A 27,003-nucleotide genomic window follows, 5' to 3' on the forward strand; every position below is an offset into this window, starting at 1 on the left:
TGCAGCAAAGATAAATGGTTGCTAGTTGTGAAACACTTCAAGCAAGTACTGTACATGTATGCACTTCATTACCTTGGAAATTTCCAACTGATTCAATTGATAACACTCTTCTTCCTATAGCAGAGAGCTTACGACAAATACTTGCAGAGGACACTTGCATTAGATGGAGCTCCCCAAGTCTAATAATAGCCTGACAAGAAAAAATAGAATTAGCAGGCAACAGATAAGGTCTAAGAAACAAATTAAAAAAAGGTGTAAATGTAATTTTCTGGTGTAAGAAAATGAGGCTTCTACAATTACATTTTTTGTTTAAAATTAAGGAATATTCATGAAAGATTAAAAAGCACTTTAAAGTAAATGTTCTATGATTAAAAAAAGATTGATGGTAGTGCAAATACACACTTCTTTATTTTTTCATTTTGTCATGGGTTATTATTGCCTTTGATTAAAAAAAATAATCATAATGCATATTCTTCTATCTTTTATAAGCCTGCATTATTTGCTGCAATATTAAGTGATATAAATAATATGCACAAAAATATATATACTGTAGTATTTTAGTATCTAAAACAAACATCTAGATATGCAGTAATTAAAAACTGGGATCTTAAGGGGTGTTTAAGAAATTCAAGTTTTGATTCTAAACCCTTCTGTCATATTTGACCAACTCCTTGCCTCAATATTTGGTCTGTCTTCTGGCCTTTCTTGTTGCATCTCATTCAAAAGCATTTTCAGGTTTTGGCTCAGCTGAGGCTCCAGCTCGGGCTCGATCACATACTCGATTGCAGCAGCCAGCGTGGAACCCAGGGAATACATGTGTGCCTGTAAATACCAACATTTCCGGACTTTCAGGAATTCAACAGAATCAGAATCAGAAGATGGCACCTCAAAAAGAACTGATATTAGAGAGTCTAAGACCTGCATAACTGGAAAAGCACTAGTACTTATTTTTCAGTAACAACTGCATTACAAATAAGTTACACAAAGAGGTTAGAAGAAATGCTTTAAATATGCTGCACATGAACTAACTAACAGCACTCAAATCATTCTTCCACATGTAAGTTTCTTCTTGGTTTAATACATTTTAAAGTTGCAACACTTTGAAAATATCACGCCCCGCACTCTCCCTCGCAAACGCCATTACATTCCCAAACCCACTGTTTGACGATCTCATTCCTAACTGAACCCATCACATTCTCACAGGCACCAGATTCCACAGATTCTCACTCCTGGACCAATTATCCAACCACGTCCCTCTCCCTTCAGTATTATATTTTCAGTATTATATTCACACCAAACCATGCTCACTATTGAAAAGCCTCCTTTAGAGTTCTCTAGTGTGCGTTTTTGTCTCATTGGATTTCCCGGTTTTTGGACTTAACTTTTCCCTTTTCGATCTCGTCTCTTGGATTTCGCCTTTTGAACTGTCTTCTCAGTTTGTCTTGGCTCTTTCTGGTTATCTGATCTCTAGCTTCTCCTATTGACCTTGCTTCTGGATTACGATTTTGGATTGTTCGCCTCTGCATCCCGCAGAATTCACGGCTATGCACAGGATCCCCGGAAAACTACCTGCCTGTTCCCTGACAGAAAATTAAGGCCCATACAACAGAACTTGTGGACGCTTCTGATAAACATGTAAGAAGTACCAAGGGAGAAATTTCATTACTCAACGAGAGGTGGCGGTATGGAAAAAGCTACCTAACCATAATGGTTGAAGCCTCTTTCAAGAATTGGCTGGATGACATCCTTAGAACAATAAGCTGCTAACTATGAAATGGGCTAAATGACCTCCTCTTCTTAGGTTGCCATCACTGAAATTGGAAATCAGGATGAGGTTTTGATGTATCAAGGGCTAAAGGTAAGTTATTATTTTACTCTGTTTCCTTTTTTCCTCCTAATAAACTCATTCTGTATTGAAAACAACTAGAAGGATAACGGCTTATCAAAAATGCTTATTCAAAAACAATGTAACACACCTGATGTGACATTCATATATTATATTTTTTCATACAAAAAAATGTATTCATATTGACCACGTGGTTTGCCTGTATTTATTATCTTTTACACTATGCATTTATACAAGCAAGAAAACACAAATCCTTAATTAATATAACTAAATAAAAAGATTTTTGGTTATAAATGAAGGTCTGGTCTATAAACCAATGTAAGGAAAAAAAAATGAGAACATTTTTTTAAATCACGTTTATACTTAAGATTAAATATAAACTAAAAAGCTCATTGTGAAAAAAAATGACAAAAAAAGAAACAACATTTCACCATTATATAAAAAGAAAGAAAAATATAAAAATAGCTGTGAAATAGCTTGTTTTCTGTTTGTTGTTCTATTACCTAAAGTGAATCAATCAGTTCGAATGTTTAATAACTTCACCCAAAAAAGCAGTGCATGTTATTTTCAATGATGGTACCATATGTCTCATTCTCTGTTGTGTTCATAGGTATTGATTATTTCCCAATACACCACTTCTCTCTGAAACACCTTTACAGTTCAATTCCTGTTCTACGATGATGGATAGTGCATGTGCAAAATTTCAATGACAACATAAAGCACTAATAAAACATAACAGTAAAAGAAGCAGACAGTCCAGGACAGTCAGCAAGCCAAGCAAATCTGATTGCATATTTTTCCTATCCATACTCAGTTAAGCCTCTAATATCACCGCTGGCTACAGCATTAGATTACACACGGAACAACTATATTTCTCCATCAGTAATATCCAGTTAAATTTAAAGGCTATTTTCTTGCTTTATGAAAAAATATAATTCATCAAGTGCCTTAGAGAAATTATATTTATAAAAAAAATTATTGCTGTGTGGGTGGTACAGTAGTTAGCATAGCTGCCTGACTTCTAAAATGTTGACCTGGGTTCAATCTGAGGGCAGATGGCTACAGTTCTCTGACTAGATGGGCTAAAATATTTTCTCATGTTTGTAACCTTTCTTAAAGACATGACACATAGCTCAATATATCAGTAATATGTTGCTTAAGTTAATGGTAGCTTTGAATCAGCAACAAGGAGTAGGGCTGAAAAAGAAAATCAGCTGATGGTTATTATTTAACATCTGAACCAGTTTTGAGGAATGTCAGGGCAAACAACAGATGATGTTTTCAACAAGTAAAACCATTTGGCCCATCTAGCTCATTTGGTTATAGTACATTATTGATCTGAGGATATCATCTAGCTGTTTTTTAAAAGCTACCAAAGTACAGTACAGTCTGACACAACATGGCTGGGTAGACCCCCACTACCTGAGTGAAGAAGTGCAGAAGTCTATAGGGCCGCATTAGATAACACCTCAGATATCTTTGAAGATTGTGTATACTTTCATCTGGTCCCCTTGTAGTTTTCCATATTTGAGATATGAGATTTATTACCTTTGTTAGTTAGAGTAGGACATTTAATAGCTGAATGATGACCAAACATGGTGATATGGTGATCACAATTGCACACAATATTCTAAATTAGGTCATATGGTGCTTTGATTAGTTTCATTATAACATCCCTTGATTTAAATTATACTTTAAACCATATTACTTAAATTTTTGTTTTGCTTCTCCACAACAACTAGAAAATTAAAATGATGTATGAAAATAAACACCCTAGTGTTGTTCATAAACATCTTCTTTAACCTTATATTTATAATGAATGTTTTTGCATTTGAGGTCATTTGAGATTTTGACTAGTTTATTAACCATACCAGAATCAAGTTGATATAACTTACGAAGAAAAGTGGTCCTAAAACAGTTCCCTGTGGTACACCACTAATAACATCAACCCAGTTTGAGCATTAATCTCTTATTTGTAATGTTTTCTATTCATTAACCAATTAATTTTCCAAATACATGCAAACTGTTTATAATTGAGAACTTTTTTAGGAGAAAATGTATCAAAAGGTAAATGAGTATCATTGAGTATCTAAATATATCTATGAATCTATAACTGCCCTTACTTTTTCAAAATAATCAGCAGTTTGGTTAAACCAGACACAACTTCTCCGAATCGATAATAACTATTCCATATAATTCTATTGCCACATACTTGAGCGTCTAAGTTAAGTCTAATAACCTTACATTTAATAGAAGTGTAACATTTTGATGAATAATTACTTGGATAGGCACTATATTATAAATTTTCCAGTCAGTGGATATTATCCTTGTCTTGAGTGACTATTGGAAGAGCTGTGCTAGAGTCCTATAAATAACATCTTGTTTCTTTGAGCACAATAGATATCATACCTTCATGTCCTGGAGACATGTTTATCTAAAGTACCTCCAATACTTGCAACATTCCAGTCTTTTCTATGCAAACATTATTTAATATAGAAATTTGTCTCATCTCAGCCTGAGGAATGTTGTTGATTTCTTTCCATGGTGAACATCTGAATGCAACATACTTTGAATGAATCAGTCATTTCCAGCCAGTAAGAAAAGAAGAAAGTGGAAAAGGTGGCTACACAAAAAGGGCAGCTGTCAACTCTGGTTGATAACGTAAAATGTGCTGATTAAGCAGCAAGCAGGAAGTATGTGGTGTCTGACAGAGGTGCTGGTATGTATTCTTATACAGCCTGCTGCAGAAGGGTCAAGCTCGATCCCTAGCCTTTATCCTGTGCTGTCACCCCAGCCTTGTAAATCAATTGAACTGAGCCTAGCCCAGGGCTGTTGTTCAGATTAACTTTCATGTTCTGCCTCTTTATTGAGTCTTATGCATGATTAGCAGGGGTGAAAACACTTCAATATTGCATTGTACTTTACATTCATGCAACACTGTATAAAGAAGCTCAAGAAGTGGTTAAATACATATATTGCATAGACTTCTCTCTTACAACTTTTAAAATACAGAGGAGGAGTTTAGTGATTCAGGGAAAAATAAATACAATGGTTACATTTCCATTTGAACATGTTTTTTGTGTGGGAACAAGGAGAGGTTTATTCCATGCTGAATAGAAAGACAGTGTTTTGGCTATGGAGAGTTATTCAGGTGCAATGGAGAGAGGGGAACCACCAGATAAATAAAGAATGGGAGAAAAAAAGGCAGTTTTTTTGTACATGCATTTCGTTCCCAGCTTTCCAATTAGGCTTCACCAATTGTTTCTTTATGTGGAAGGGCAGACATTCTGCCCTCTGACATAGCTTGACATGCTAAAAGCCTCACAGCACCTTATAGAAGAGTTAGAGCTGAATGGAGTAGCAGTACATCTCACGCTGACATCACTGCATTCCTAGGCACCCTGGTAGACTCAGGAGTTACCGTTTTGTAAATGGCTTAGAAAGCTTTTGCCAACAAATCCAAAGTCTACTTTCAATGTTGCTCAGTAAAATGTGCATCATATATTGGTAATTTCCTGTCACAACTGTCACTGTCACAACCACACTCAGCCTGAACTTGGATAAAGTACCTTACCTTACTGAATGTTACAGGAGCCCACATGATTTTCATGTGATAGGCATTAATTAACTTCACAATTCTATTGAATGGAATTTAAGTGTCCCGTAATTTAACTGCTCAAAATAAATAATCTGATCATTCCACTGTAACATAAGCCTATACACGTATATTACACAACTCACAAATGTGCATAAAAGAAAAAATATGTGAACAGTATAACTTTCCTGGAGAATAGGAGAGTGAAACATCTTGTGTGAGGAAGAACCTTAACCACATTGAAATTAGTCGATGTGACAAAATCAATGTAGATCCACAATCAGAACAAACATTATTTAAAGGAATTTATGTAGCATTTAGATAACATAGAAAAACAGTGCTATGTTAACTGTACTCTCACAGTTCAAATGGAGTGTTGCACTATTTTTTTATAAAACCCATTTATCAACCCATTAAACAGTCAATAAGGAATTATCAGGTCATGCCTTTCCATTATCAATAATTCCCAGAAAGAACTGGACTTCAGATTTATCTTGCATGACAGGATACATATTTCAGGCTTCATCTGACAAATATGTAATTATTTTTCCTGGGTGTCATTTATTTTACTTGATACAGAGTAATAAAAACAACCAAAAGAGATAAAAGAAATTTAAAACAAGATCACAACTTCAGTTGAAACACTTTACACATACTGTACAAATGGGCTGTTAAGTCTATGCATGTCAAATTTCCAGAGCCAGAAGGGCATAGAATGCAGGCACACAAAATGAAATATAAGAAATGAAAGCTGAAAACAGAAAACAGAAATAAAAGCAATTATTGAAGTTTAATATGAAAGTGATTAAATGTGAATGTCTCTTACATTATAGAACCATAAATATAAACCATGTAACTTCACATAAGAAATTCAGCTTTTCCCCAGCTCTCTTCTGTTTTTGGTCTGACTTCAATAGGTTACTGAACATAATAAGCAGTCAAGGATAAAACAACAATATAAGCTCTCTGAGAGCTCAGGTGTTTATCTCTCTACCCTGAAGGGTGATATGAAAGCTAACAGTTCACTAAAAATCCCACTCACTAAATTACTGGCAAGACTTGCTACAATATGATTAGCAGGCCTGTGGATGCCTTATTTTTTTTCTGAAGCACTGCCTAAATTACAATATTTTTTGTCAGCTGCTTTAAGGAAGAATGAGGTAGTTACCAGCAGCAGGCTGATATAAGTAAACAATGATAATTGCAGCAAATAACATGCCTCACTGACTATAGATATTTTTTCCATTATGTGAGAAATAAATCCTAATTGTCATACTCTTACTGTATAGCATTGTTAAACACAATATACCCAACTTTCCTCTATGGATCTTACTGATATACATGAAAGTATGAAGAAAGTAACCTGTAACTTTCTAAAAAATACAATGTGACCCCATGCATTTCATCACTTCATAGAAATTAATGTAATGAACTTGATACATGAATTTAATTTTCATTTAACATACCTGAAAGGTTGTTAGAAATTTTGAGTCTAAATAAATAAAATTTAAACCTATACAACTCAAAGAAACTGAGATGATAACAGGAAAATAACACGACTTTTAACAAAAAGTTGATTGAAATCATTGTTAATATATAATTAAAAACATATTCACATAAATTACTTTTAAAATTTCCAACTGTTTAGCTGCAGTGACAGACATCATTTCTTCTACTAGATGCAGATTTCTTTTTCAATTGACTGCTCAGGTGGAAGATATAAATACAACTGGAAAAAAGCCTATGTCAGCCTTTGTTATCTGAAACCTTCCTTCACTGTCCTGTTCCTGATAACATTCATAAAACTTTCTAATTTAGCGAACAGAATGTTCTACTGATATGTACTGTCTTTAGCAGAGCAGAAAAAATAATCTAAATCAAAACTTGGACTAAAAATGATTGTTAAGTATAAGAAAGAGTGTATATTATTTTTCATATTTTAACATTTATAATGAATATAAATATCATAACACTGCTTGAATTTTTAAAAAGAATTTGTTGCGTTCAAATCAATTTTTTTCATTTTACTATAATATACTACATGTGAAATAGCAAAGAAATTAACCACATACATTTAGCAATATTCATATTGCTATATGGGTCCAGTCTTCAATCAAGTCTGTTCAACACTTAAAATGCAGAACTGGGTCAGGAGTGAACCAAATCATAAAAGACAGTTTGTCAGACAAATGCTCAAAAAAATGATAACAATTGGACAGCCAGGTCATGTGCTGAGACATGCTTATACAGACAGCAATATAAACAATCTAATAACATGTTTTGAATGTATTGTTTTAACACAGATCTACTATTATAAGCAGGCAGAAGAAAGAGTAAAAGGAATGCACAGTGTATGCAAGACTAAGGAAATCTGGGAACTTGTACAGGAGTGAAAAAGTAATCTTGGAATTTGAACATACCATTGAAGACAAAAAAATGGTATCCTTTATCTGAAGCAGTGTTATTTGCTATTCACTAACTGCAGTTGTAAGTATGAACACACCATTTCTGAACTAAGTTTACTTACCTGGAATCTTTACATTCACTTAATGGGGTTAACAAGTTCTGAAAATGTATTCACTGATAAATATAGTTTAATAAAGAATATTAATTAAACTAAATGAATAGGTGAATAACAGTTCATTTGTTTTTAATCAAGAACAATCTTAAAAGAATGTTCAATTCAACAGCTTGCTATATACAATAAAAGTAGGTAAGCTATGCCCTCATTAATCAAATTCAGTATCCAGAGAAATTCCTGTCCTGTGATTTAGAAAACAATAGAACTCCTAATGTTCTTTCTATCCCAAATTGGAGACTTTAGTCTGCATTGATGTTCAGAATATTTGCTTTGAAATGGAGATTGTGTGATATTGATTTACCTTAAATTAAACGTACACTAATATGGTGCTGGTTGCCAGAATTTTAATCAAAAAGTCAATAATTCCATTATGCTATCTTCCTTCCTACACTAAATTTCATGAGCTCCAAACAAATGTCATACATAGAGGCATAATATAAAGTAGTATTATCACATTTTTCTGGTTGATAGCACCTGCATTAAAAGAACTCATACGGCTAGTCTCATTTCCATGGGTATGATTTCAAATTACAAGCCTAAAGTTGTTCTAAAATGTGAATATATACCCTATGTACTACCACTGTACCTATGTTATTTTGATGTTCAAAAAGTATATAGTAAGTATATATATATTTTTTGTAAATATATAGTATATATATATTTATAATTTAGTGATATAGTAAAAAACTACTTTTTTTCTAAAACATTCTGGATATGCACTGTATACACTTAAATGATCAATTTTTCATTTCTTTAAACATCTGCTAAGACGAACAAAAAGTGGATCACTGTATCCTCAAGAGAATGTTTTAGAACAATAATAGAACAATAAACATATCAATAATGAGAATAATAGAAGAAACAGGATTTTTAAAAAAGAAACACATAACATAACACAGCAATATCTGTGGGTTGCAGTTCTATGTATTAAGACTTCAATTGTCATTTACTTTTCAAATATTATTCTGCATTTTTAAAGAAATTATTTAAAGACATATTTTTTCAAAGCAATACCCAGTTACTTGTAATGTGATCTACGCTTAAAATGCCACTGAACAACTGAAATGTGAATACTTACTTCAAAAGTGTTACCTGTTCTGTCAAACTCAGGAGGTACAAATGCACCCTCTGGATCATCTGAAAAAAAACAAAATAATGATAACTGACAATATCCTTGCATGCATGTATCCTTGCATGCCTAACATATATGGCATGCCAAAACAGCAACAACAGCACAGTGACATAATTACACTGCAGTGATGAGCTCTAGTCAGGGTAAAATTGGTTTGTATTTACTAAACACTGTGATCGCTTGTTTATTTATGATACTACAGAAATTGATCATGGAGAAATCATGGAGACTTCCTTTTGTGATTTTAATTTCCTCATATTCATCAGTTTACCTTACCAGTCATGCCATTCTTGATTTTTGTAGCTCATAATGATTCATATGAATACGTGGGAGTATTTAAAGTTGTGTAATGGAGAAAACGTGATGATGCCTAGTTATCAATGTCTTTGTCCTCAGCAATGTCTGGTGCTGCCAGTTTTACTGAAGCATAAACACAGCAACAACATCACAGTAAGACCATGGCTGTACTGAATCACAATATTAAAAGCACTGGATAGAATTCTTTGTAAACTGATTAAGACGAGTGAACTTTAAAATTACTTGGAATCAAGGAAAAAAAAGAAATTGAGCATGTAGTTCAAAAAGCTTACTGAACACTTATCTACACAAGTCCTAAGAATAAACCCCAGTACACATTAGTCCAGGAGTCTGCTCCTAATCCCCTCAGACACTATGTCAGGTTCTTCAGGAAGATGTATGTAAAGTCCAATGGCAATCTAACAGGAGAAGGTGTGACAAACTGAAAGGTCTAAACTTCCTCTTCAAAACTGATGAAAAAAAATTGGAGAAGGGGGAGACCTCGTCCCATCACACATGTGCTCAACTTTCATTAAAATGCATTTCCACAAAACAGTATTCTATAAAATTCAAATGGAAAAAGACACATTTTTTTATTAGGTTGATCATATTATGATCAATTAGGACCTTACATGTAAAACAGTGCAACACTTAAAATCTGCCTCATTCACCTCCGTGTGTTTGGCCCTTCAAAGTTCATTGTTTATATCTGATGTCACTGGAATTACAGGAATTATTATATAAATATGGGATAAGGTCTAGTTTCTAGATCATTCAAAAACATTTTAATAGATCAATATTTGCATTCCTTTTGGAATACCCTGCATACAGTAAATAAAAATGACTGTAAAAGCTTCTAGAAAGCTAAGGTGACATTTTACTGCATAACTTAATGTTACACTGCTGATATAAACTAGGACAACACATCCACAGGGTAAAACATAGGAAATACAATTTTATAGCCATAACAGCAAAGAAAATTTAGAAAATAGGTCAAGCTTGTGTGAGCCCTGTCTCTGCAGGATTTATTATGTCTTGTATTAAAAATGGTACAGGCCTGAAAAACTCCTCAAGGTTATTACCGCTAAGAAGAAATTAAGCATTAATAGTCTACAACACAACTGTTTTTGATAAGAAAGAAGAACATAGGACAGTAAAGATAAAGACTATCTGACACAATCAGTACTGTAGCAATGTCAAATTAAAGAGTTAAGTCTAAACTTTGAGTTATTCCTAAATGATCAAGTAAAATAATGTCCTTAACATGCATAATATCAATTAAAACTAAGTATTATAAAACTGTGTATTATTTTAAGTGTACGTTTTTAAAATTAAATGCACAGTAAGAGCAGTATCCTAAATATTGTCAAAAGGGTTATGCTGTAGTGATTGTACTTTAACCACTAACATACAAAGATAATTTTATATGATTCAGGAATAAATTAAGGGCCCAGAAAACATCTGACAATATCAGTCTGTCAATGTACTTTTAGAGTTTCATACTCATTCTTAATCCACATGAAAAAATCCATAATGTTGTATCGTTATTTAAAACTGGGTTTATAGACATCATTCTGAAGGTCAAACACAAATACTCTAAACCTAAAAGAATCTTGAAGAAAAATATCAAACAGTTAAACAGATACCCCGAAACCCACCAATTCTGGTATGTTAATATTGTAATAATGATGTGAGTGAAAAATGATTTTATGTGTTATATCTTAGCTTGGACTGTGGAGCTCAGAAACTATTCTCTTATTAAATTTAAAAAAGCTTAAGGTCAAACTACATCTATTATCATTTGATGATTAAATTACAAAGCCTGTAAACTGTCTTAATCAATCTAATTTATTTAAACCATACAAAAATTCACAAAGTGTAATAACTAATTAGGTGCTTTGAAATAGCACAAAGTTCTCAATTAAGGATGTGTGATTATCTCCCAGCATAATGGTGAGATAAAATATATTTTGTATTTCGCATGACCCACTTCTCATAAATTAAATACATCTCATCTCTCCAAAAGGTATGGGGTCATACGTTCCACACTAATCTTAATGTTATCTCCAAGCATATTAGTTCCTGATCTTAAAAATGTTTCTCATGGTGGTATGAATTCACTGAATTCAGGGCTAAGTTGGAAACCTTACAAAATAAGGATTAGAGTTATCTTACTTGCAGCACGTCTTTGCCCACTGAGAATAAAATGAAAAGAATGGGTGAAGATTGTTTGCAACAGTATAGTATGTACCCCTTTTTAAGACTTATACCATGTAATGTAGAGGTACTAAAACACGGATATTAAGAAAGAAATTTCAAATATTAATATACTGTATATTATGTGAAGGACTTCTGTATGGTTGCTTTTACTTTTTTTTGCCAAAAATAATTTAATATTTCCTTATAAAGTCAGAATGATTTCAAAAACAGCTCACAGCTGTCCTTCTACCAGATTACAGATACAGTGTAGACTTTGATTTCTGATTAATATAAAACGTATACACTATTTAAACTTTGATTTTTTAAGAAAATGACTTGAAGAGATTGAATAGATACTTTCAGCCATATGAGGAAGATAGACTAAACTGGCTCCATATTGTCTTAGGTTCACACTTGTGTTTCTGTTGCTGTTTATATTTTTCCACATGAAAAACATGACCATAAATCAATCCATTCACAGATGAAGCCATTCTTTTTAGCCATGTTAAAGACTAATAAGATACTTTTTTAAAGCTTTTTGCTTCCTAAGATTACCTTCCAATCTTATTAAAGTACTGTAACTTTTAGCTAAAGTATGAGCAAATGTAACAAGTGAAATGAAACATTAAAGCAAAAACGTTTAAGACAATAAATATCTTGTATTTTTCTACTTAGCAAATGTTGCACTACATTAAAAAAGATCTGTAAGTGATCTGGTAGTAACCACTGTTTTGTTATGCAACAAAAATATAGATGCTTTGTCAGATATGAATGAATGAGCAAGAAAATCACAAAGGTTAAATAATTAATAAAAAAACAACAAAGTGTAAGGCTTTTACTCATAGAACTGTAAATGACTGAAAGTAGGCCTTCCAGTCATAGCTTTTTGTGTAACCTTTGGCTCTGTAATCAAACAAAAAGTTTAACTACAACAGTATTTCTTTTCATAAAATGTGTATCCTTAAATTAAACTGAAATCTGATACTGGGTTTCATGAACTAGATTAAATCAAATCCATCAATCAAACATAATCACATGATCATGTAACAATGTAAATAATAAAGAATATTCACTCACCACTGAGCTGTTCCATGAAGCACACATTTCCATGTGCATTGAAGGCCAGAGTGTCAGGGGTGATGCACAGTGTATGGAAGAGAGCAGAGTGGGCAATGCATCTCAAAGAGAGGGCGCACTCCAGGCATACTGCCCAGATCTCCTGCTCAGTGAGACAGTTATCCCGCAGTGACAGGATATCTGCTAGGGACACATTTTCCTGCCAACAGAAGCATTAATTCATTATACTGCATTTTTTGCCATAATCTATAGCTGTTTAGGCCTGGGCAAGATTCCACTAGCTGTCAGCTCAATTGGTATTTGCTAATTCACTCAAAAAAGTTGTCTTATAAGTGTATATTTTGAATGCAAAAGTAAAGAATTAAGATTAATCATTTATATATGTTATATTGAGAGTCATAAAAGCAAACAGTGTGGTCTCTCAGCTGCAACTTCAACATTTAACAAATCAAACATAGAACAGTACTCAACCATTTCACACAATTTGGTAATCCATTTTAAGAATGGAAAAGCAGATCTGTTAATAAAATGTATTTATTGCTATTTTTTTCTTGCATAAGTAAAAAAGGTGAAATTAAGTCATTAATTTTTGTGTACCTTGGAGAAATTGTCTTGACAATGATAGCCACCCATGATATGTATTTGCTTGTAAATAACCAGCCACATTAATGGAAAATAGATTTTTATCCTACGTAATCCTTTCCACACAGTTTTTTTCAAAGTACTTTATTACTATGCCTCTTGATTCCAGAAACAATGAATGCTTTTGAAGACAACAGTTATCCCTTTGTGCAGTGCACAGTCTGCGGAGGTGGACATTAATTCTATATCTCTGCCAACAATTAATCTCATGGATTTTCACCAGCAAGCAGATGAAAAAAAAAAGTTTACAAAGTTCTTGCATTTACGTATTTGCTCTTCCTGCTCAAAGTTCAAAATATTGAGGGTAGTTTCACAGAGAGTATGACCTTTTTATATTCCCCCAACCTCTATCATTCATTGGAGACTGATCACTAACATTAGTCTGATATATAACATACTAACTTTTACATTTTACATTGCAAATTAATTAGGATTTTTAGAATACTAAACTTACCTGATTAATATCCTGTACAATAGAACATCTATGAAATATCCTTAACTTCCTGAAAGTTTGAGTTATGCCATATGAAAATCTTTAAAATCATTTTTCACCACAATTAACAAAAGTTCATTATTTCCCACAAGCAACATCTTTGTCAGAATACTATTAAAAAAGAACTACGATTAAAACAGACATCCACTGTTGGTTGTCCAAGAAAGAACAAGCATGCTAGTCAGTATTGCTACTCATTTTCTTGTTATAATCTCCTTCTGATTTATGAAGTGATCACTGTGTATGAATGTTCATTCAAATACTCAGACAACGAATAGAAGAACTCAAGTCTGGTCTGTTCTGTCTTTTAGATAAAGTACAACTTTGAAACTTAAGACTAAGGTTTATTGCAGCTGCAACCACCCATAAATAGAATGACATATTCTCTTGAGAATGCAGAAGAAAAAAGAAAAAGTTTGCCTAAGCAAGTGAATTTGCCAGCCTACATGAATTATCTACTCATTCTGTAATTTTTTAATGAACCTATTTGCCCCCGAAAACCAGACAGTAATGGCAATGAGCCTTTTGTCACATCGTCCCAAAGCAATCTGTCACTAAATCAAGACTGATCTATTGCTCCTATTGTAGTTTGTTCCTGGAAGGTAGAGCCTAATGTATTTTTCCAATAAAAATTGATATTGGAAGTTCTGTGCTTTTTCAATAAATACTAAATTGCAGATAAAAGACTATTTAGCAAGGCCATGGGTTAGAATATACATCAGTTACTGACAGGTCAGTTTGGCATTTAACCTGTTTCTTTCAGAATATTTTATATATAGTTTTTGTAAATAAATGATGGAATTCTAGCTATCACATGCACAATGGCTCAGCTGCCCCACTAAGAGCATGATTTTGCAACATTCATCCAAAGTCTTCCAAGAGCCTAACCAAATTTTTATATAACTGTCAAGATACAGATGATGTAGTCCATTTGGTTTCTTACATTAAAATAATATTTTCTATAAGTTTACATCTACATCACATAAGGTTTTTGTCAGCTTAAACTACACACGCGAATTCCTTCATAACCCTGCCTTATTAGAACAGCACTTATTTATACTGTATTATAACTGATATAACGAACGTAGGAAACTACCAACATTCAAGCTATGCGCTTCAGTGACCTGTAAGAGTGACGTGTTGATATTTCAGCCTTTAATAGGTTGTCAAACTCTTACTGCCTTTATCTCCCTAGAGGTAAAGTAATTCAACTTCCAGAAAGTGACCAGGGAAAAGGATAAACGAACTCACTAGTAAGCACATTCTAATTTGATCAATATACAAACATATATACAGCAGATACTCTACTGTACTGAGCTATCATAAGTAATTAATTTTCGCTGTTACAGGAGAAGTCGCAAAGGAAAATGTCTTCCTCCATCACAATCTGCAAAGCCAAAACCAATAGCGGGGTCGACAAAAATATCTGGTCCATTCAGTGGTCAGTGATATTTTCAGGCCCTTAGTTCAACTGTCATTTGCCATTTATCAAATGTCACTCAAAGACAATAGCTGTTTAAAATGCGTAACAAGTCGTTAATATTTAGCGATTTACTTTCTATTAAAATCAGGAGACATACACGTTCATAGCGGCAGCAGGCAATACATTAGGTGATCTGGTAAACAAAAACTGACGTGGCAAAATAAAATACGACATAGTAAAAGCGGATTTGAAGACTATGCAACACTAAAATGTGTCTTACATTCTTTATTGTTGCAGGGACATTGAATGCGAAAGCCACTGATAAAAAAATACTGTCAATTTACGGGCAATGTTATAGTTACTAGGCAACAGTTTATAAATTATTTTTGGTCTCACCTCATCTTCTAATACTGTAGGTAGGGGTTCAAATTCATAATATTCCTCCTCTTCGTCCTCTTCTTCTTCATAATATACGGCTACTGCAGTTTCAAATGTCCCCATTTCTTTTAAAGTCTACAACGTGAACTATATGCGAGCACATTCACTTACAGTCATGCTGCAATGCCACAGTATCCTTATCCAGAATAGCTACTTTGTTCTTTCCTTTTTCCTAGCAACACTACCAGGTGGGGAGCGATCATATGCCTTAGTGGAAGAAAAGATACCGACAGAGAATACTTCTTACAGCATTCGTGTCGGACTTCCACAAGGTGAAACTGAACATTAAAAAAACCGCTGTAGTTTTAATTTGCATTCTTCCCCATTTTTCGATTTAGCTAATGATAACAGTAATGGCGATAATAATTTATTTTTACATTACCAAAGGCTACCAGAGTTTTCTAAGTGCATATGCTGCCATGACAACGACCGCCGCACCTCTATAGAAACAAGCGACATAGTTGAATCGGACTCTGCGGTTTTTAACTCCTCCCTATAATTGTGAGGAAACACAAGCCCATATTGATAAAACAAATCATTCTCTTCTGCTACATCTCAGCAACGGAGCCGCCTTCCATTTTTCAGTCCAAATTATGCAGTTTTATAACAGGAGAAATCACAGTTGTAAGATACAGTACAAGTAAAATGATTTTGTTTACACCGTGCGCATAGGCATGTAGAACTACGGGGACTGCAGTCCGCAGAAAGATTTGCTTTGGGCTGGAAAGGCTTGCTTCATTAAAAAAGCTGATAAAGCGTAGGCGAAAATAGCGCCTGCAACCGGTAGCCTAATGAACAACGCAGTTCAAGCATGGCCCAAAAACGTTGCTTGTTCAACCTTCCCGCAGCATAATAATAATTATAACAATAATATCATTTTAGTTATTAGTAACAACTGAATTGATAATATCAGGTATTTATAAGAAGGACGTTTCAAACTGTTGGCAATTCTGATTTGCAGAAAACAATGACAAACATAGCATGCTTAAAAAACAAGTTTATTTTACAAGCACTTATTATCTCTCTTCTGTGTAGGTCCTCGTGTTTTTCAGTGTTGGAGACCTACAAACTCCAACATAGCTGTGGATAATGACATTGGGAAAAGCTACTGGAACCTTCCCTTCTGACCGAGCGGCCGTGATTCTTTCTTTCCAAACTTTTCTGTGCCGGGAGAAAGGTACTGAGGTGAAGACTTGCCATGAAGAAACAAACCGTATATAAATGAGCGATTTGACATATATTTCAGTTGAACACTACAGGTGACGGAATTGCTTTATGCTTAGGTAAACCGACAACCGATTACGTTCATGTGAGAAGTTATAAGAGTATAATCAGTAATTATAGGTGATTCTTTTTTTAAACTTAAGATAGTGTTGAGAAGAACATTATACGCACATCAAATCTGAGTCGAGTGAGTACCAAGAAGTTGAAACCGGGAAGTTACGGGTGCCAGAGCAAAGTACGCCGAGTCCTGTGGTCCACTCACCTAAATACGCCAAACATAGTGAGTCACGATGCACTGAGAGTATCCGTATTCTGAAGAATCAACAGGGCCAAGCATTCTGCACATAACAAAAATGTTCTAGGGTTTATGGGGCAAATATTCTAATTTTACTTACTACATTGAAACATATTATAATGATGAAGCACATTTAAAGACAATACATTTCATAAGAGGGGAAAAAAGAAATCTGTTGAAAATATTTACAGTACAGTACAATACTTTTTTTCATTTGTGCTGGAATACATTTAATATGAAACACCCAGGCCCAGGTCAGTTTAAAGGTAACTTAACATTACAGTTTTCAAATGAGAGTGGTGATTCAGAATATCTTTATTTATCTTGATGAAATTCACTACCTCTTTGTATTGTAGATTCATCCAGCAAAACTTTGAGTGGCTTTGTGACATGAGCTGGTCAAAACAGATAAAAAAATACATTAAATAAAAAAAAGTTTAGTACATCTGTATTTTTAAATAAACAGTTTATAATGTATAAATAATAGGTTTATTCCATGCTGAAAAAAGAAGAAAGAAAACGCAATGTTTAGGCCGTGGAGCCTTCTTCAGGTGTCACCTAAAGTAGGCTCCATGGCCGAAACCTTGTGTTTTCTTTCTTCTTTTTTCAGCATGGAATAAACCTCTTACTTGTTCCTTTGCAGCCTACGCATGCTGACGCAGCTACCCACCTGAACGACTACAGTTTATAATGTATTTCTTGTATTTATGTAGCACTTTGCATACCAAAAAGATCTCAAAGTGAGGAACTTAGTTTAATGTCTCTGCTGAAAAACAGCACCTCTTACCATACTGTACATTGACACTTGTCACCATTCTGGTCCATTGGTTAGGAAATTCTGGTCCGGAGTGAAGAGTGCCACCTACTGCTCCACCAACAGCACTGTTTCCATAAGGTCTCCCATCCCAATACTGACTAGTTCCTCCCTCATTTAGTTTCTGAAGTCTGATGACATCTGGATACAAAAGGTTATCCCGGCTGTATCTTCATAACATACTGTTAATGCCACTTTTTAAGATGCATCGAATGCTTAATTAAATAAATATTTATCAGCGCTCACTGTCACTATCACTCATTGAAACCTGAAGTTTTAAATCTGAAGACCAGATGTGCATCTGTTTTGAATTAGTGCGGCATAATGACACATTGTGTGAATCCACCTGTCTGTTATCATCCAGCATTTTTATTTTATGGAAATGTCATGTCACCTTAAATAGTGCTGTATAGAGGTTATATGACAATGATGCCTTTCTGGTTATTCAAGCTGTCCATCAGGCTATGGTAGTGGCAATGCTAGGGGTTTAGATGCTGAGGAATAGATAGTCCTTAAATGATGAGAATTTCTCTTATGATGTGGTGAAATAAGTAAAAAAAATATTTTCAAATGTAGTTTATATATTATGGATGTTTTGTAGCAATAAAACATTTAGGTATTATACCATTACCTCATTTAACAAGGGATACTGATGGCAATTGTTTTATCATACAATTCAGAGTGCATTTTAATACATTTAGCTGTTATACTACTGAAGGGATTGTTGCATGAGAGATATTATCTACAAAATCTCTTCCGAAGTATCATTTATTAGTGTTGCTTTGTGGTAGGTCCCCCTCAACTGGTAGTGTGCCATAGAGGAACCTACTCATATTAACTGCTGGAATTATGGGAAATCTTTGAGCTGTGGCTGACTAGACCAGCAGGGGCTGTAATAAAATCACTGTCCCTCACTAATGTGGTCCATAACCTACTGACCAATCTGGTTTCCAATTTTTTCTAAACCTTAAGAGGGTTTCTTTAGCCTGAATTGGCAGCTGAAGTAGATCCTTCCATCCTGAAATGCCTCTTTTTTTCCCAGTGGAGAAAAGCACCTTGGAGAGTGAGCTCACCTGTAGCAGGTAAATCCAGTATTCTGTTTTTTAAGGGGTTGGAAATAGCATTATGGTACACCTGTATTGTAGTTATTAATCACTGAGGCCAGTCTTCATTGCCTTAATGAAGGAAAAGGCAAATGTTCAGCATCCCCTTTAGAGTGAATAAAAATGTAAAAATAAATGCTGTTCTTGTGACCTCTTTCTGAGAAGATGAAATAAAGTTACTTTGATTTCTCAGTCGAGCTACCAGTTCTGATGGAATTAAAATGCGTAACATGTTCTTAAGGCACTGAAGGACATTAGGTCTTTTCAGTCCTTGTTCATGATGACACAAACTAGTCTGGTCTGCCTTGTGAATGAAAGTTTGCCCCCAGTGGTATTTTGGTGGTTAAACATGTTAGAATAGTACTGGCACCACATTTTGAGTTACTTCAGGCATACCATTGAAACTCTCCTTCAAACCCCATGACATTTATAACAATTTCAATCAACATATAATTATTGTGTATCGTTTTAGCAATTTTGGAGCAGATTTTGCTGGCAGATCTTCAAAATTAATTTAAAATGTGCTAACAAAAAATATAAAAATATAAAATGCAAAACAATTAGCTTCTTTAATCTGAAAAATGCACAGTTAATAGTGCAAACAAAAATAATTTCCTCATTGTGTTTCCCACAATATTCATTAGTGATGAGTAAAGACAATTTCAATACAGCCATGAACCTATTAAAGGAATGGCTAATGCCATATTAATTGCATGTTGATTTTGTGAAGTAGAAAACTGCTCATTAGAGATTGCATTAGCACAGTTTGATGTTAATTTATAGTTTTGTGCATTGTGGTAGAATACTAAGCAATCTTGTTGAGCAGAGAAAACATAGTGGACCATAAATAAACAAATAAATTACTCCTGACAGATGCAAGCAACTGACTGCAACAATTGTGTTGTAACAATGTTGCCTGAGTAACATATTTCAAATACGTCATTTTTTACAGCTTTGACAGTTTACAGCTGGAGGCCCATAGAGAGTCCAACTACTCATGTTGGTTGCCTGTATTCCTTAGTAAGAAATCTTACAGCTGCTAACACAGATTTTAAAAATGTGTGATCATCCACTAGGATATTATGAATCCTTTGTGAATTCCGTTTTTGACCTCTTGCTGTGACATTCTTATAGAGATCAGCTCATAATACAGTATCTTACTCTTCTTAGCTTCTGTTTAAATACCTGCCAATTCTTTTTTTTACACTTACATTCACAAATGAACCATTGTACTCTAAAGATGCATCAAAAATGTTATGTCTTTAATCCCAGATTTCTGAGTACAGTAAATGATAAAATACTCAACACTGCACAACGTAATTCAGGAGGGTAGCTGTGTCAGCACGTGTTGGCTGCAAAGGAACAAGTAATAGGTTTATTCCATGCTGAAAAGAGAAGAAAGAAAACACAACTTTTGAGTGCTCACACCTGAAGAAGGCTCCATGGCCGAAACGTTGTGTTTTCTTTCTTCTCTTTTCAGCATGGAATAAACCTATAACATAATTCATACAACATTTTGCCTAGGGTGTTAAAAACATCTACTGTATAAGACATACAGCAGAGATATCTCCCCATTAAACTTACTCTACACAAATTAATTTTACCATAAGGTGAATGACACAAATATTTTAATAGTAAAAACCTAAAAAAATTATTTTGAATATAAAAAGCCATATGTATGCTTTAATCAGCACGGTAATATATTTAGAATCAGAAGTGTAATAATAAAAGGAAAAAAATGAAAACAGATTAAAGGTGTTTTTATTTATGTAGTGTTTTGCTCTGTAACTCATGGGCTATTATTTTTTTGGTCACAGTTCTGTATTATATATACTGCTTATAATGAATATTGGTGTATATACTTGATGTAACGTTTATTGTTGTATACCTTTTCCTTTTATATTGAATTTGATATTGGACAATTGTGATAAAAACTCTGAACAATTTGTTACACATTACACCTAGTTGGTGTTTAGTGCTTCTCACAAATTCTACTGAGCTTTCCTTTGCTGTGTGATCTTAACACTGTCATGAGAAATATAAAAGAACAGGTCATGATTTAACCCTCACGGATTGGCAGCACTAACCTGAGGTGAGTCTATTAAGGTGTTTAGATCAGCAATGAATACTCAACATGGGAGACAATTCAGGTGAAAGAGATGCAGCCTCCAAAATATTGTGACTGCAGAAAAATTGGTAGTCGTGCCAAAAAAGGTGACATGAGCCAAAACAGTTTACTAATCGAGCAGGTATATTCTTCATTTAGCCTGTGAAATGAATGAATAATGCATCTCCTAAGCTGGTTTGTACAATGACTATTTTTTCTTTTAGACAATAAATTCAAACCTTTTATACCAACATATTTTAACATATATACAGTACCTTTCAAAAGTATTCAGACCATCCCTACATTGTCCCATATTGTAAAATTACAAAATTATGCTTACATATTTTTATAACAATCAAACTGAAGATTTCTAAGGATAAGGTAGTGTAGCGGAACTAGTGTGGTGACGTCAGCGCCCTCACTGCGCGTAGCAGGGTCCTCAGCTGCCTGGGCTGGGGGAGGTCTCCTTTAGCTCACGCGGTTGGTGCCCTGTTGCGTTATGCCGGAGACCCGGGTTTGCGCCCCAGGTGTGGGTGCCGGAACGGGCGGCGGGGGACACGACCCCGCGCGGAACCGTGACTGTCACAGTAGGTTACAGTAAATGTCAGCAAAAACTAAAACGTGTTGATTGCATAAGCCTTTAGACCTGTGATTTTCTGAAAGTCGAATTTATGTTCCAGTTTTAGATCCGAAGCAGGTTTTCCTCTAAGATTTACCAGTTCCTATCAGTCTTGACAAGCTTCCCAGTCCCTGCTGTTGAGAAGCAGAACTATAACATAATGCTGCCACCACCATGTTTGACAGCAGTGAGGGTGTTGATTGAGTGATGCACTCTGCTGGGTTGCATTTAGACCAAAAAATGTGCTGCATGTTTGCAAATGTAATCTCTGTGCTTTGTTTCAAACTCCATGGGGTATAATATTTTTTTCACTCTGCTATGCGGGCCAGCTTTGTGGACTGACAGGGAAATTGTTGATTCATGCACATTTTCTCCCATCTCAGCCATTGAACTTAACTTTTTCTACTGTATATCAGCATTGAAGACACAACTGCAGATCTGCATAGATTACGCCATAACATTCGGTTTTCCTGTTCAGAGAGACAGCCCAATCTATGCAGACCTTTTTACTTCTCCTGATTTAGCCTTTATACAAATTTATCCCTGAATTGTTTTGATAGATTTTTGGTCTCCATGGACCAGTCTTTGACTGGAATTCACTACTTGAATGAGGGAACATACAGAGATAGTGGTATTTATCATAAGAATCACTATTATTGTACATGGACAGAGACTACTCAACTAATTGTGCAGTTTGTTAAATTTTGAATGCCTAAATCAATCATAGCAGGGGCCTGACCTATGCTTTAATTTCTTTCATATTATATCTGTTTCTACCTCCTCAGGCCACTGTGAAGCTGAATTGAATAATTGAAAGTGATCTGATGTTGCTATTATCTATATCTATATCTATATCTCTTTTAGCTTTTTACTTTGAACATGTGGAGTGGGCTGTGTACAGTATATATATATGTGTATATAACAAATATTGCTACATCAATGTGTCATGACTGCAAGCCTTAAAACAACTCTCTCTTTCCTAGCATAAATCCCGCATCAGCAGGGTCTGCTTGTCAGCACACCCGTCTCCATTTGATGGTTTGAACCAAACATTTGAGCTGACGTTGCCATTAACTGCAACCGAGAAATACTCGCCTGCCGTCGGAGTGGGGAGAGAACAAAGTAATGTAGCCAATTCATAGAGGGGGATTATTAGGAGGCATGGGAAATTTGGCCAGGTCGCCAGGGTTACACCCCTACTCTTTTCAAGAAACACCCTGGGATTTTTAATGACCACAGAGAGTCAGGACCTCGGTTTTACGTCTCATCCGAAGGACGGCACTTATTTACAGTATAGTGCCCCCATCACTATACTGGGGCATTAGGACCCACCTGGACCGCAGGGTGAGCGCCCCCTGCTGGCCTCACTAACACCTCTTCCAGCAGCAACCTTAGCTTTTCCCAGGAGGTCTCCCATCCAGGTACTGAGCAGGCTCACACGTGCTGAGCTTCATTGGGTTGCCAGTTGTGAGTTGGAGGGTGATATGGCTGCTGGCAACAAGCCTTAAAGCAACAAAATGTTAAAAATGTGCAGGAGAATTGTGAATACTTTGCAAGGCACTGTATATACTGTACTTTGTTTAAAGGCATGAACACTTGTGTACAATTCTAAATAACACATTTAAGAAGGAGCGCTAGATATTTACAAATCTATGTATGCCATCTTCTGTTCTAATTCCATTTATGTTTTTGCAAATGCTGCCTTTTACAGGTGCCTCTTATATGCTGGCATTATCCAAGAACATTTTACTTTTGAAGAAGCAATAAAAAGCACCTGCTGTACAAGTTTTTAATTTTATGTACATATTCTGCAGTGGGGAATAAAATGCAGCTTTCTTTATCTGTAAGAAACAGTTTAAGGATTGTATATCTACAACCTGAACCATTTTAATTGCATGCTAAACATTTAAATACACTGAATAACTTTTAGACATCTAACATTTATTTAATAATGACACATTGGACCATGACTAGAGTACAAAGTACTGTGCCTATTAAACCGATGAATGGGAATAAATAAATGAACAAAGCATCAGGGAGCTTGCCTAATCAAATATTAGTTTACAGTATATATCTTAGGTAACATTTCAACCAATATGTTATTTCCACTGTGTATCATGCTCAAGAGTGGAGTGGAAAGTCCTAGTGTTCTTGTACATTATGTCTTTCTCTTTATAATTAGCCTGTTTATTATATAGAAGGAAACGTTAAGTGTTGTTCTGCGGTATCAGCAGAAGCTTTTTTACAAATAGTTCTAGGTTTTATGTATTGGAATGAGTTAATCTGTAATTACCAACATTTTCTAAATAAACCTGTCTATTGTATGAGACATAAAAAATATGTTTATAGTCATTCTGCAACATTAGTTGTTGTTGCATGGTCACAATGTAACCTCGGAAAATGTGCTGCGATATAGTTGTCTACAATATGAATATGGTTAGTTAAAAAAGTCATTTTTGGCAAATATTCTTCTACAGTGTTATCTTAGGTCTATAAGAATTTGGCATCTTGGAATGTGATTTAGTCTAATCTCCAGTACAACTGTAGTTTGGTACAGTGTTATACAGTAACCTTGGGAACATGCTAGAGCACCTGAAAAAAGGCCAATGACTGTGTTTCTTTCTTAGGGAACCATGTGCATACAGCCTAACATCCTCTGGTTGTTGCATGATGTGATCTGATCGCTGTCAGAATAAGTCAGAAAGGCTCCAGAGGTGGAATGCCAGTGGTCTCATATGCCAGGTGAATGATACCCACAATCAAATAAGACAGCCCATGCCTGGAGAGGGCTGAGCCAGGAGTTGACAGGGCAGTGTGTCGGATGTAAATACTCAATGCCAGGATTGGGAGACATACTTGTGGTGACAGGTCAGCATGAAAAGCTACACACGGTCATCAGAATGTTGGCAGTGCAATCAGCTAATTGAGATGGAGGGGCAGAGGCAGTACTGGGCAAGAAAGTGGCTGCAGGGAGGCCCATCACAGGCCAGATTTAAAAATACTGTAGATGTCCCTCAAGGCAGCAGATGCAAAACTAATCACTGTGGTGGACAGAGTGGAGACCCAGGTTAAGAGTGAGCTTGCAGGTGACCACAGGAAAAAAAAAAGTAGATCCAGAATTGATTGTAAACAACCAACCATTCTTGGGGTCAAAAAAGTGCATACCGTAGTAAACCCCTTGATCCAGGTGGATTATTTCATCATGTGGGAGTGCATCTACTTCCTGATCGCAGCAATTGGAACTGCTCAGTGTGGTGACAGTAGAAAGTGCCATTCTTGAGATGAGAAGTGAAATTGAGGTCCTGACTACTTGGTCATTAAGCATCCCATGGTACTCCTTGTAGGAGAAAGGCTGTTAACCCACTGAACTGGCTGAATTTCTCTCTGGACCTCTGCAATCTGGCCTCCTACAGTTCCTCTTAATTAATCAGGTGAAGCAAATTTTCACTTCTACTGCCTAGTGTCATCTCCTACATGTGAAGCCTTTGGTATGAAAAAGTGCTATATAAATGCAACTAATTACTGATTAGTAAAGAAAGATACAAGTGTAACTACAACCTGAAAATAGAAGAGTATTAATTAGTGTAACATATAAAACAGCAAAATCCCAAAGAGGTTATAACCATCCTCCCACCCCCATGTCCCTACCACCAAGAATGTATTCTATGAAGGGAGACCATTGAGAGTGTAACTTGCTAATTTACAACACATTTAATAGATAACACAAACAATTCTGGCTGAATGATTATTGCTGCAAATATATGGAAAGCTGGAGAAGCATCTTCTTGAGAGAGCTTCTACATCTTTCATGTCAGCAGAGAATTAAAATCGCGGATGCAGGCTTCAAGCCTAGTGAATAAACCTAAATATTCACTGAGCTTGCCGGAATGCTTTCAAGTCAATAAAGTCTGTATATCAAGCAGACATGTAAAGCAGAAAACATATATCATGCACCTTTCTTGTCTAAAGAGCAATAAAAGCAAACTGTTTAGGGACCGTTTAAAGAAAAGCATGTGTACACTTTTTATTATGAAAATAATAATTTTTGTTTACTTTAAGTCTTTCTATAGCTCGTCTTGACGTAACTATTTCTGACTATTTGTAATGGACAATTTCATTAAAATGATTGTATTACAACCATCCCTTTTTCTCAGAAACATAATTAAAAAAAATATTGCACTCAGGCCACTAGGTGGCAGTGCCTTCCCTCATAGCAAAAATGTGAAGCACAAAGTTAAATATCTTTGGAAATTTTCTATCATTTCTTTTCACATTCTCCGTGGTTGTATTTAATGACCTACTTAATGTTTACAATGCTTTTTGGATTTTTATCTTATTATTTCAGAAGCATTTGCCATCCTTCTCCCCACCTGTCTTTCGACATTTCATAAGTCGAAATGTAGATGCTTTGCTTTTCTCTTGCTATGCTCTGCTGGTTCTTCCTTAATTTGAATAAATGACAGATCATCGTACAGAGTTCTGCATCCCTTACTCTGACAGATTTTTTTGCAATATTTTGCTGTACAAGAATTACATAGCATTGGACAATCTGAAACTCAGGACAAAAATCCTTATGTTTTCCCTTTCCTCCACTTTTGTATCTATATATATTACCTTCCTTATGCTTTTAATGTCATTTTATAACTTGACCATGAACATCACTCTGCTCTGAGTTTTAACATAGATAATGAAGAACTGTCTTCTGGTACCTTATTGTAGAACAATAAAGAAGCACAGCTGACAAACAGGTCAAGTTGAATTCTTGGCACTCAACTAGGAGTCGATAAAAAATATTAAAAACAAATCTTCTGTAAAATAATAATGTTTTTCACATAGATTTTAGTAAATTGTGGCATTACCTAGATTAAAACAACAGAAGTGTTCTTTATTTACTTTATGAATTAACAGAAATATAATTAAAGGATTTTCAACAAATTTAGATAGCAAATTTTATGACAGACTATGATGTATGATATATTATGCTGTACCTAAAGTATTTCAAAGGTTATACATCTTACTTTACATCTGTGTATTGTACATACTGTAGGCAGAACTTTGAAGAACTCTGAATCTGACACTGGAGCACAGTTATAATGGACTGTTTTGAAAGGTGTACCG

At 34.9% G+C, this 27,003-nt stretch overlaps 1 protein-coding gene across 1 annotated transcript in view; it reads right to left on the reverse strand.

Annotated features, from left to right (window-relative positions):
- The window catches only part of kndc1 (kinase non-catalytic C-lobe domain containing 1), a 33,930-nt gene extending 18,144 nt beyond the window's left edge, over positions 1-15,786 (reverse strand). The window contains exons 1-5 of the mRNA XM_088917083.1: positions 15,682-15,786; positions 12,728-12,926; positions 9,101-9,159; positions 676-822; positions 73-190 (exon numbers count right to left, since the gene is read on the reverse strand). Coding sequence (XP_088773209.1) covers positions 73-190; positions 676-822; positions 9,101-9,159; positions 12,728-12,926; positions 15,682-15,786 — 628 coding nt within the window. The remainder of the gene's footprint in view (positions 1-72; positions 191-675; positions 823-9,100; positions 9,160-12,727; positions 12,927-15,681) is intronic.
- Between the last annotated feature and the right edge of the window lie 11,217 nt (positions 15,787-27,003).

Source organism: Atractosteus spatula, chromosome 5 (genome assembly GCF_055471065.1).
Source record: "Atractosteus spatula isolate fAtrSpa1 chromosome 5, fAtrSpa1.hap1, whole genome shotgun sequence".
Classification (NCBI taxonomy): Eukaryota; Metazoa; Chordata; class Actinopteri; order Semionotiformes; family Lepisosteidae; genus Atractosteus; species Atractosteus spatula.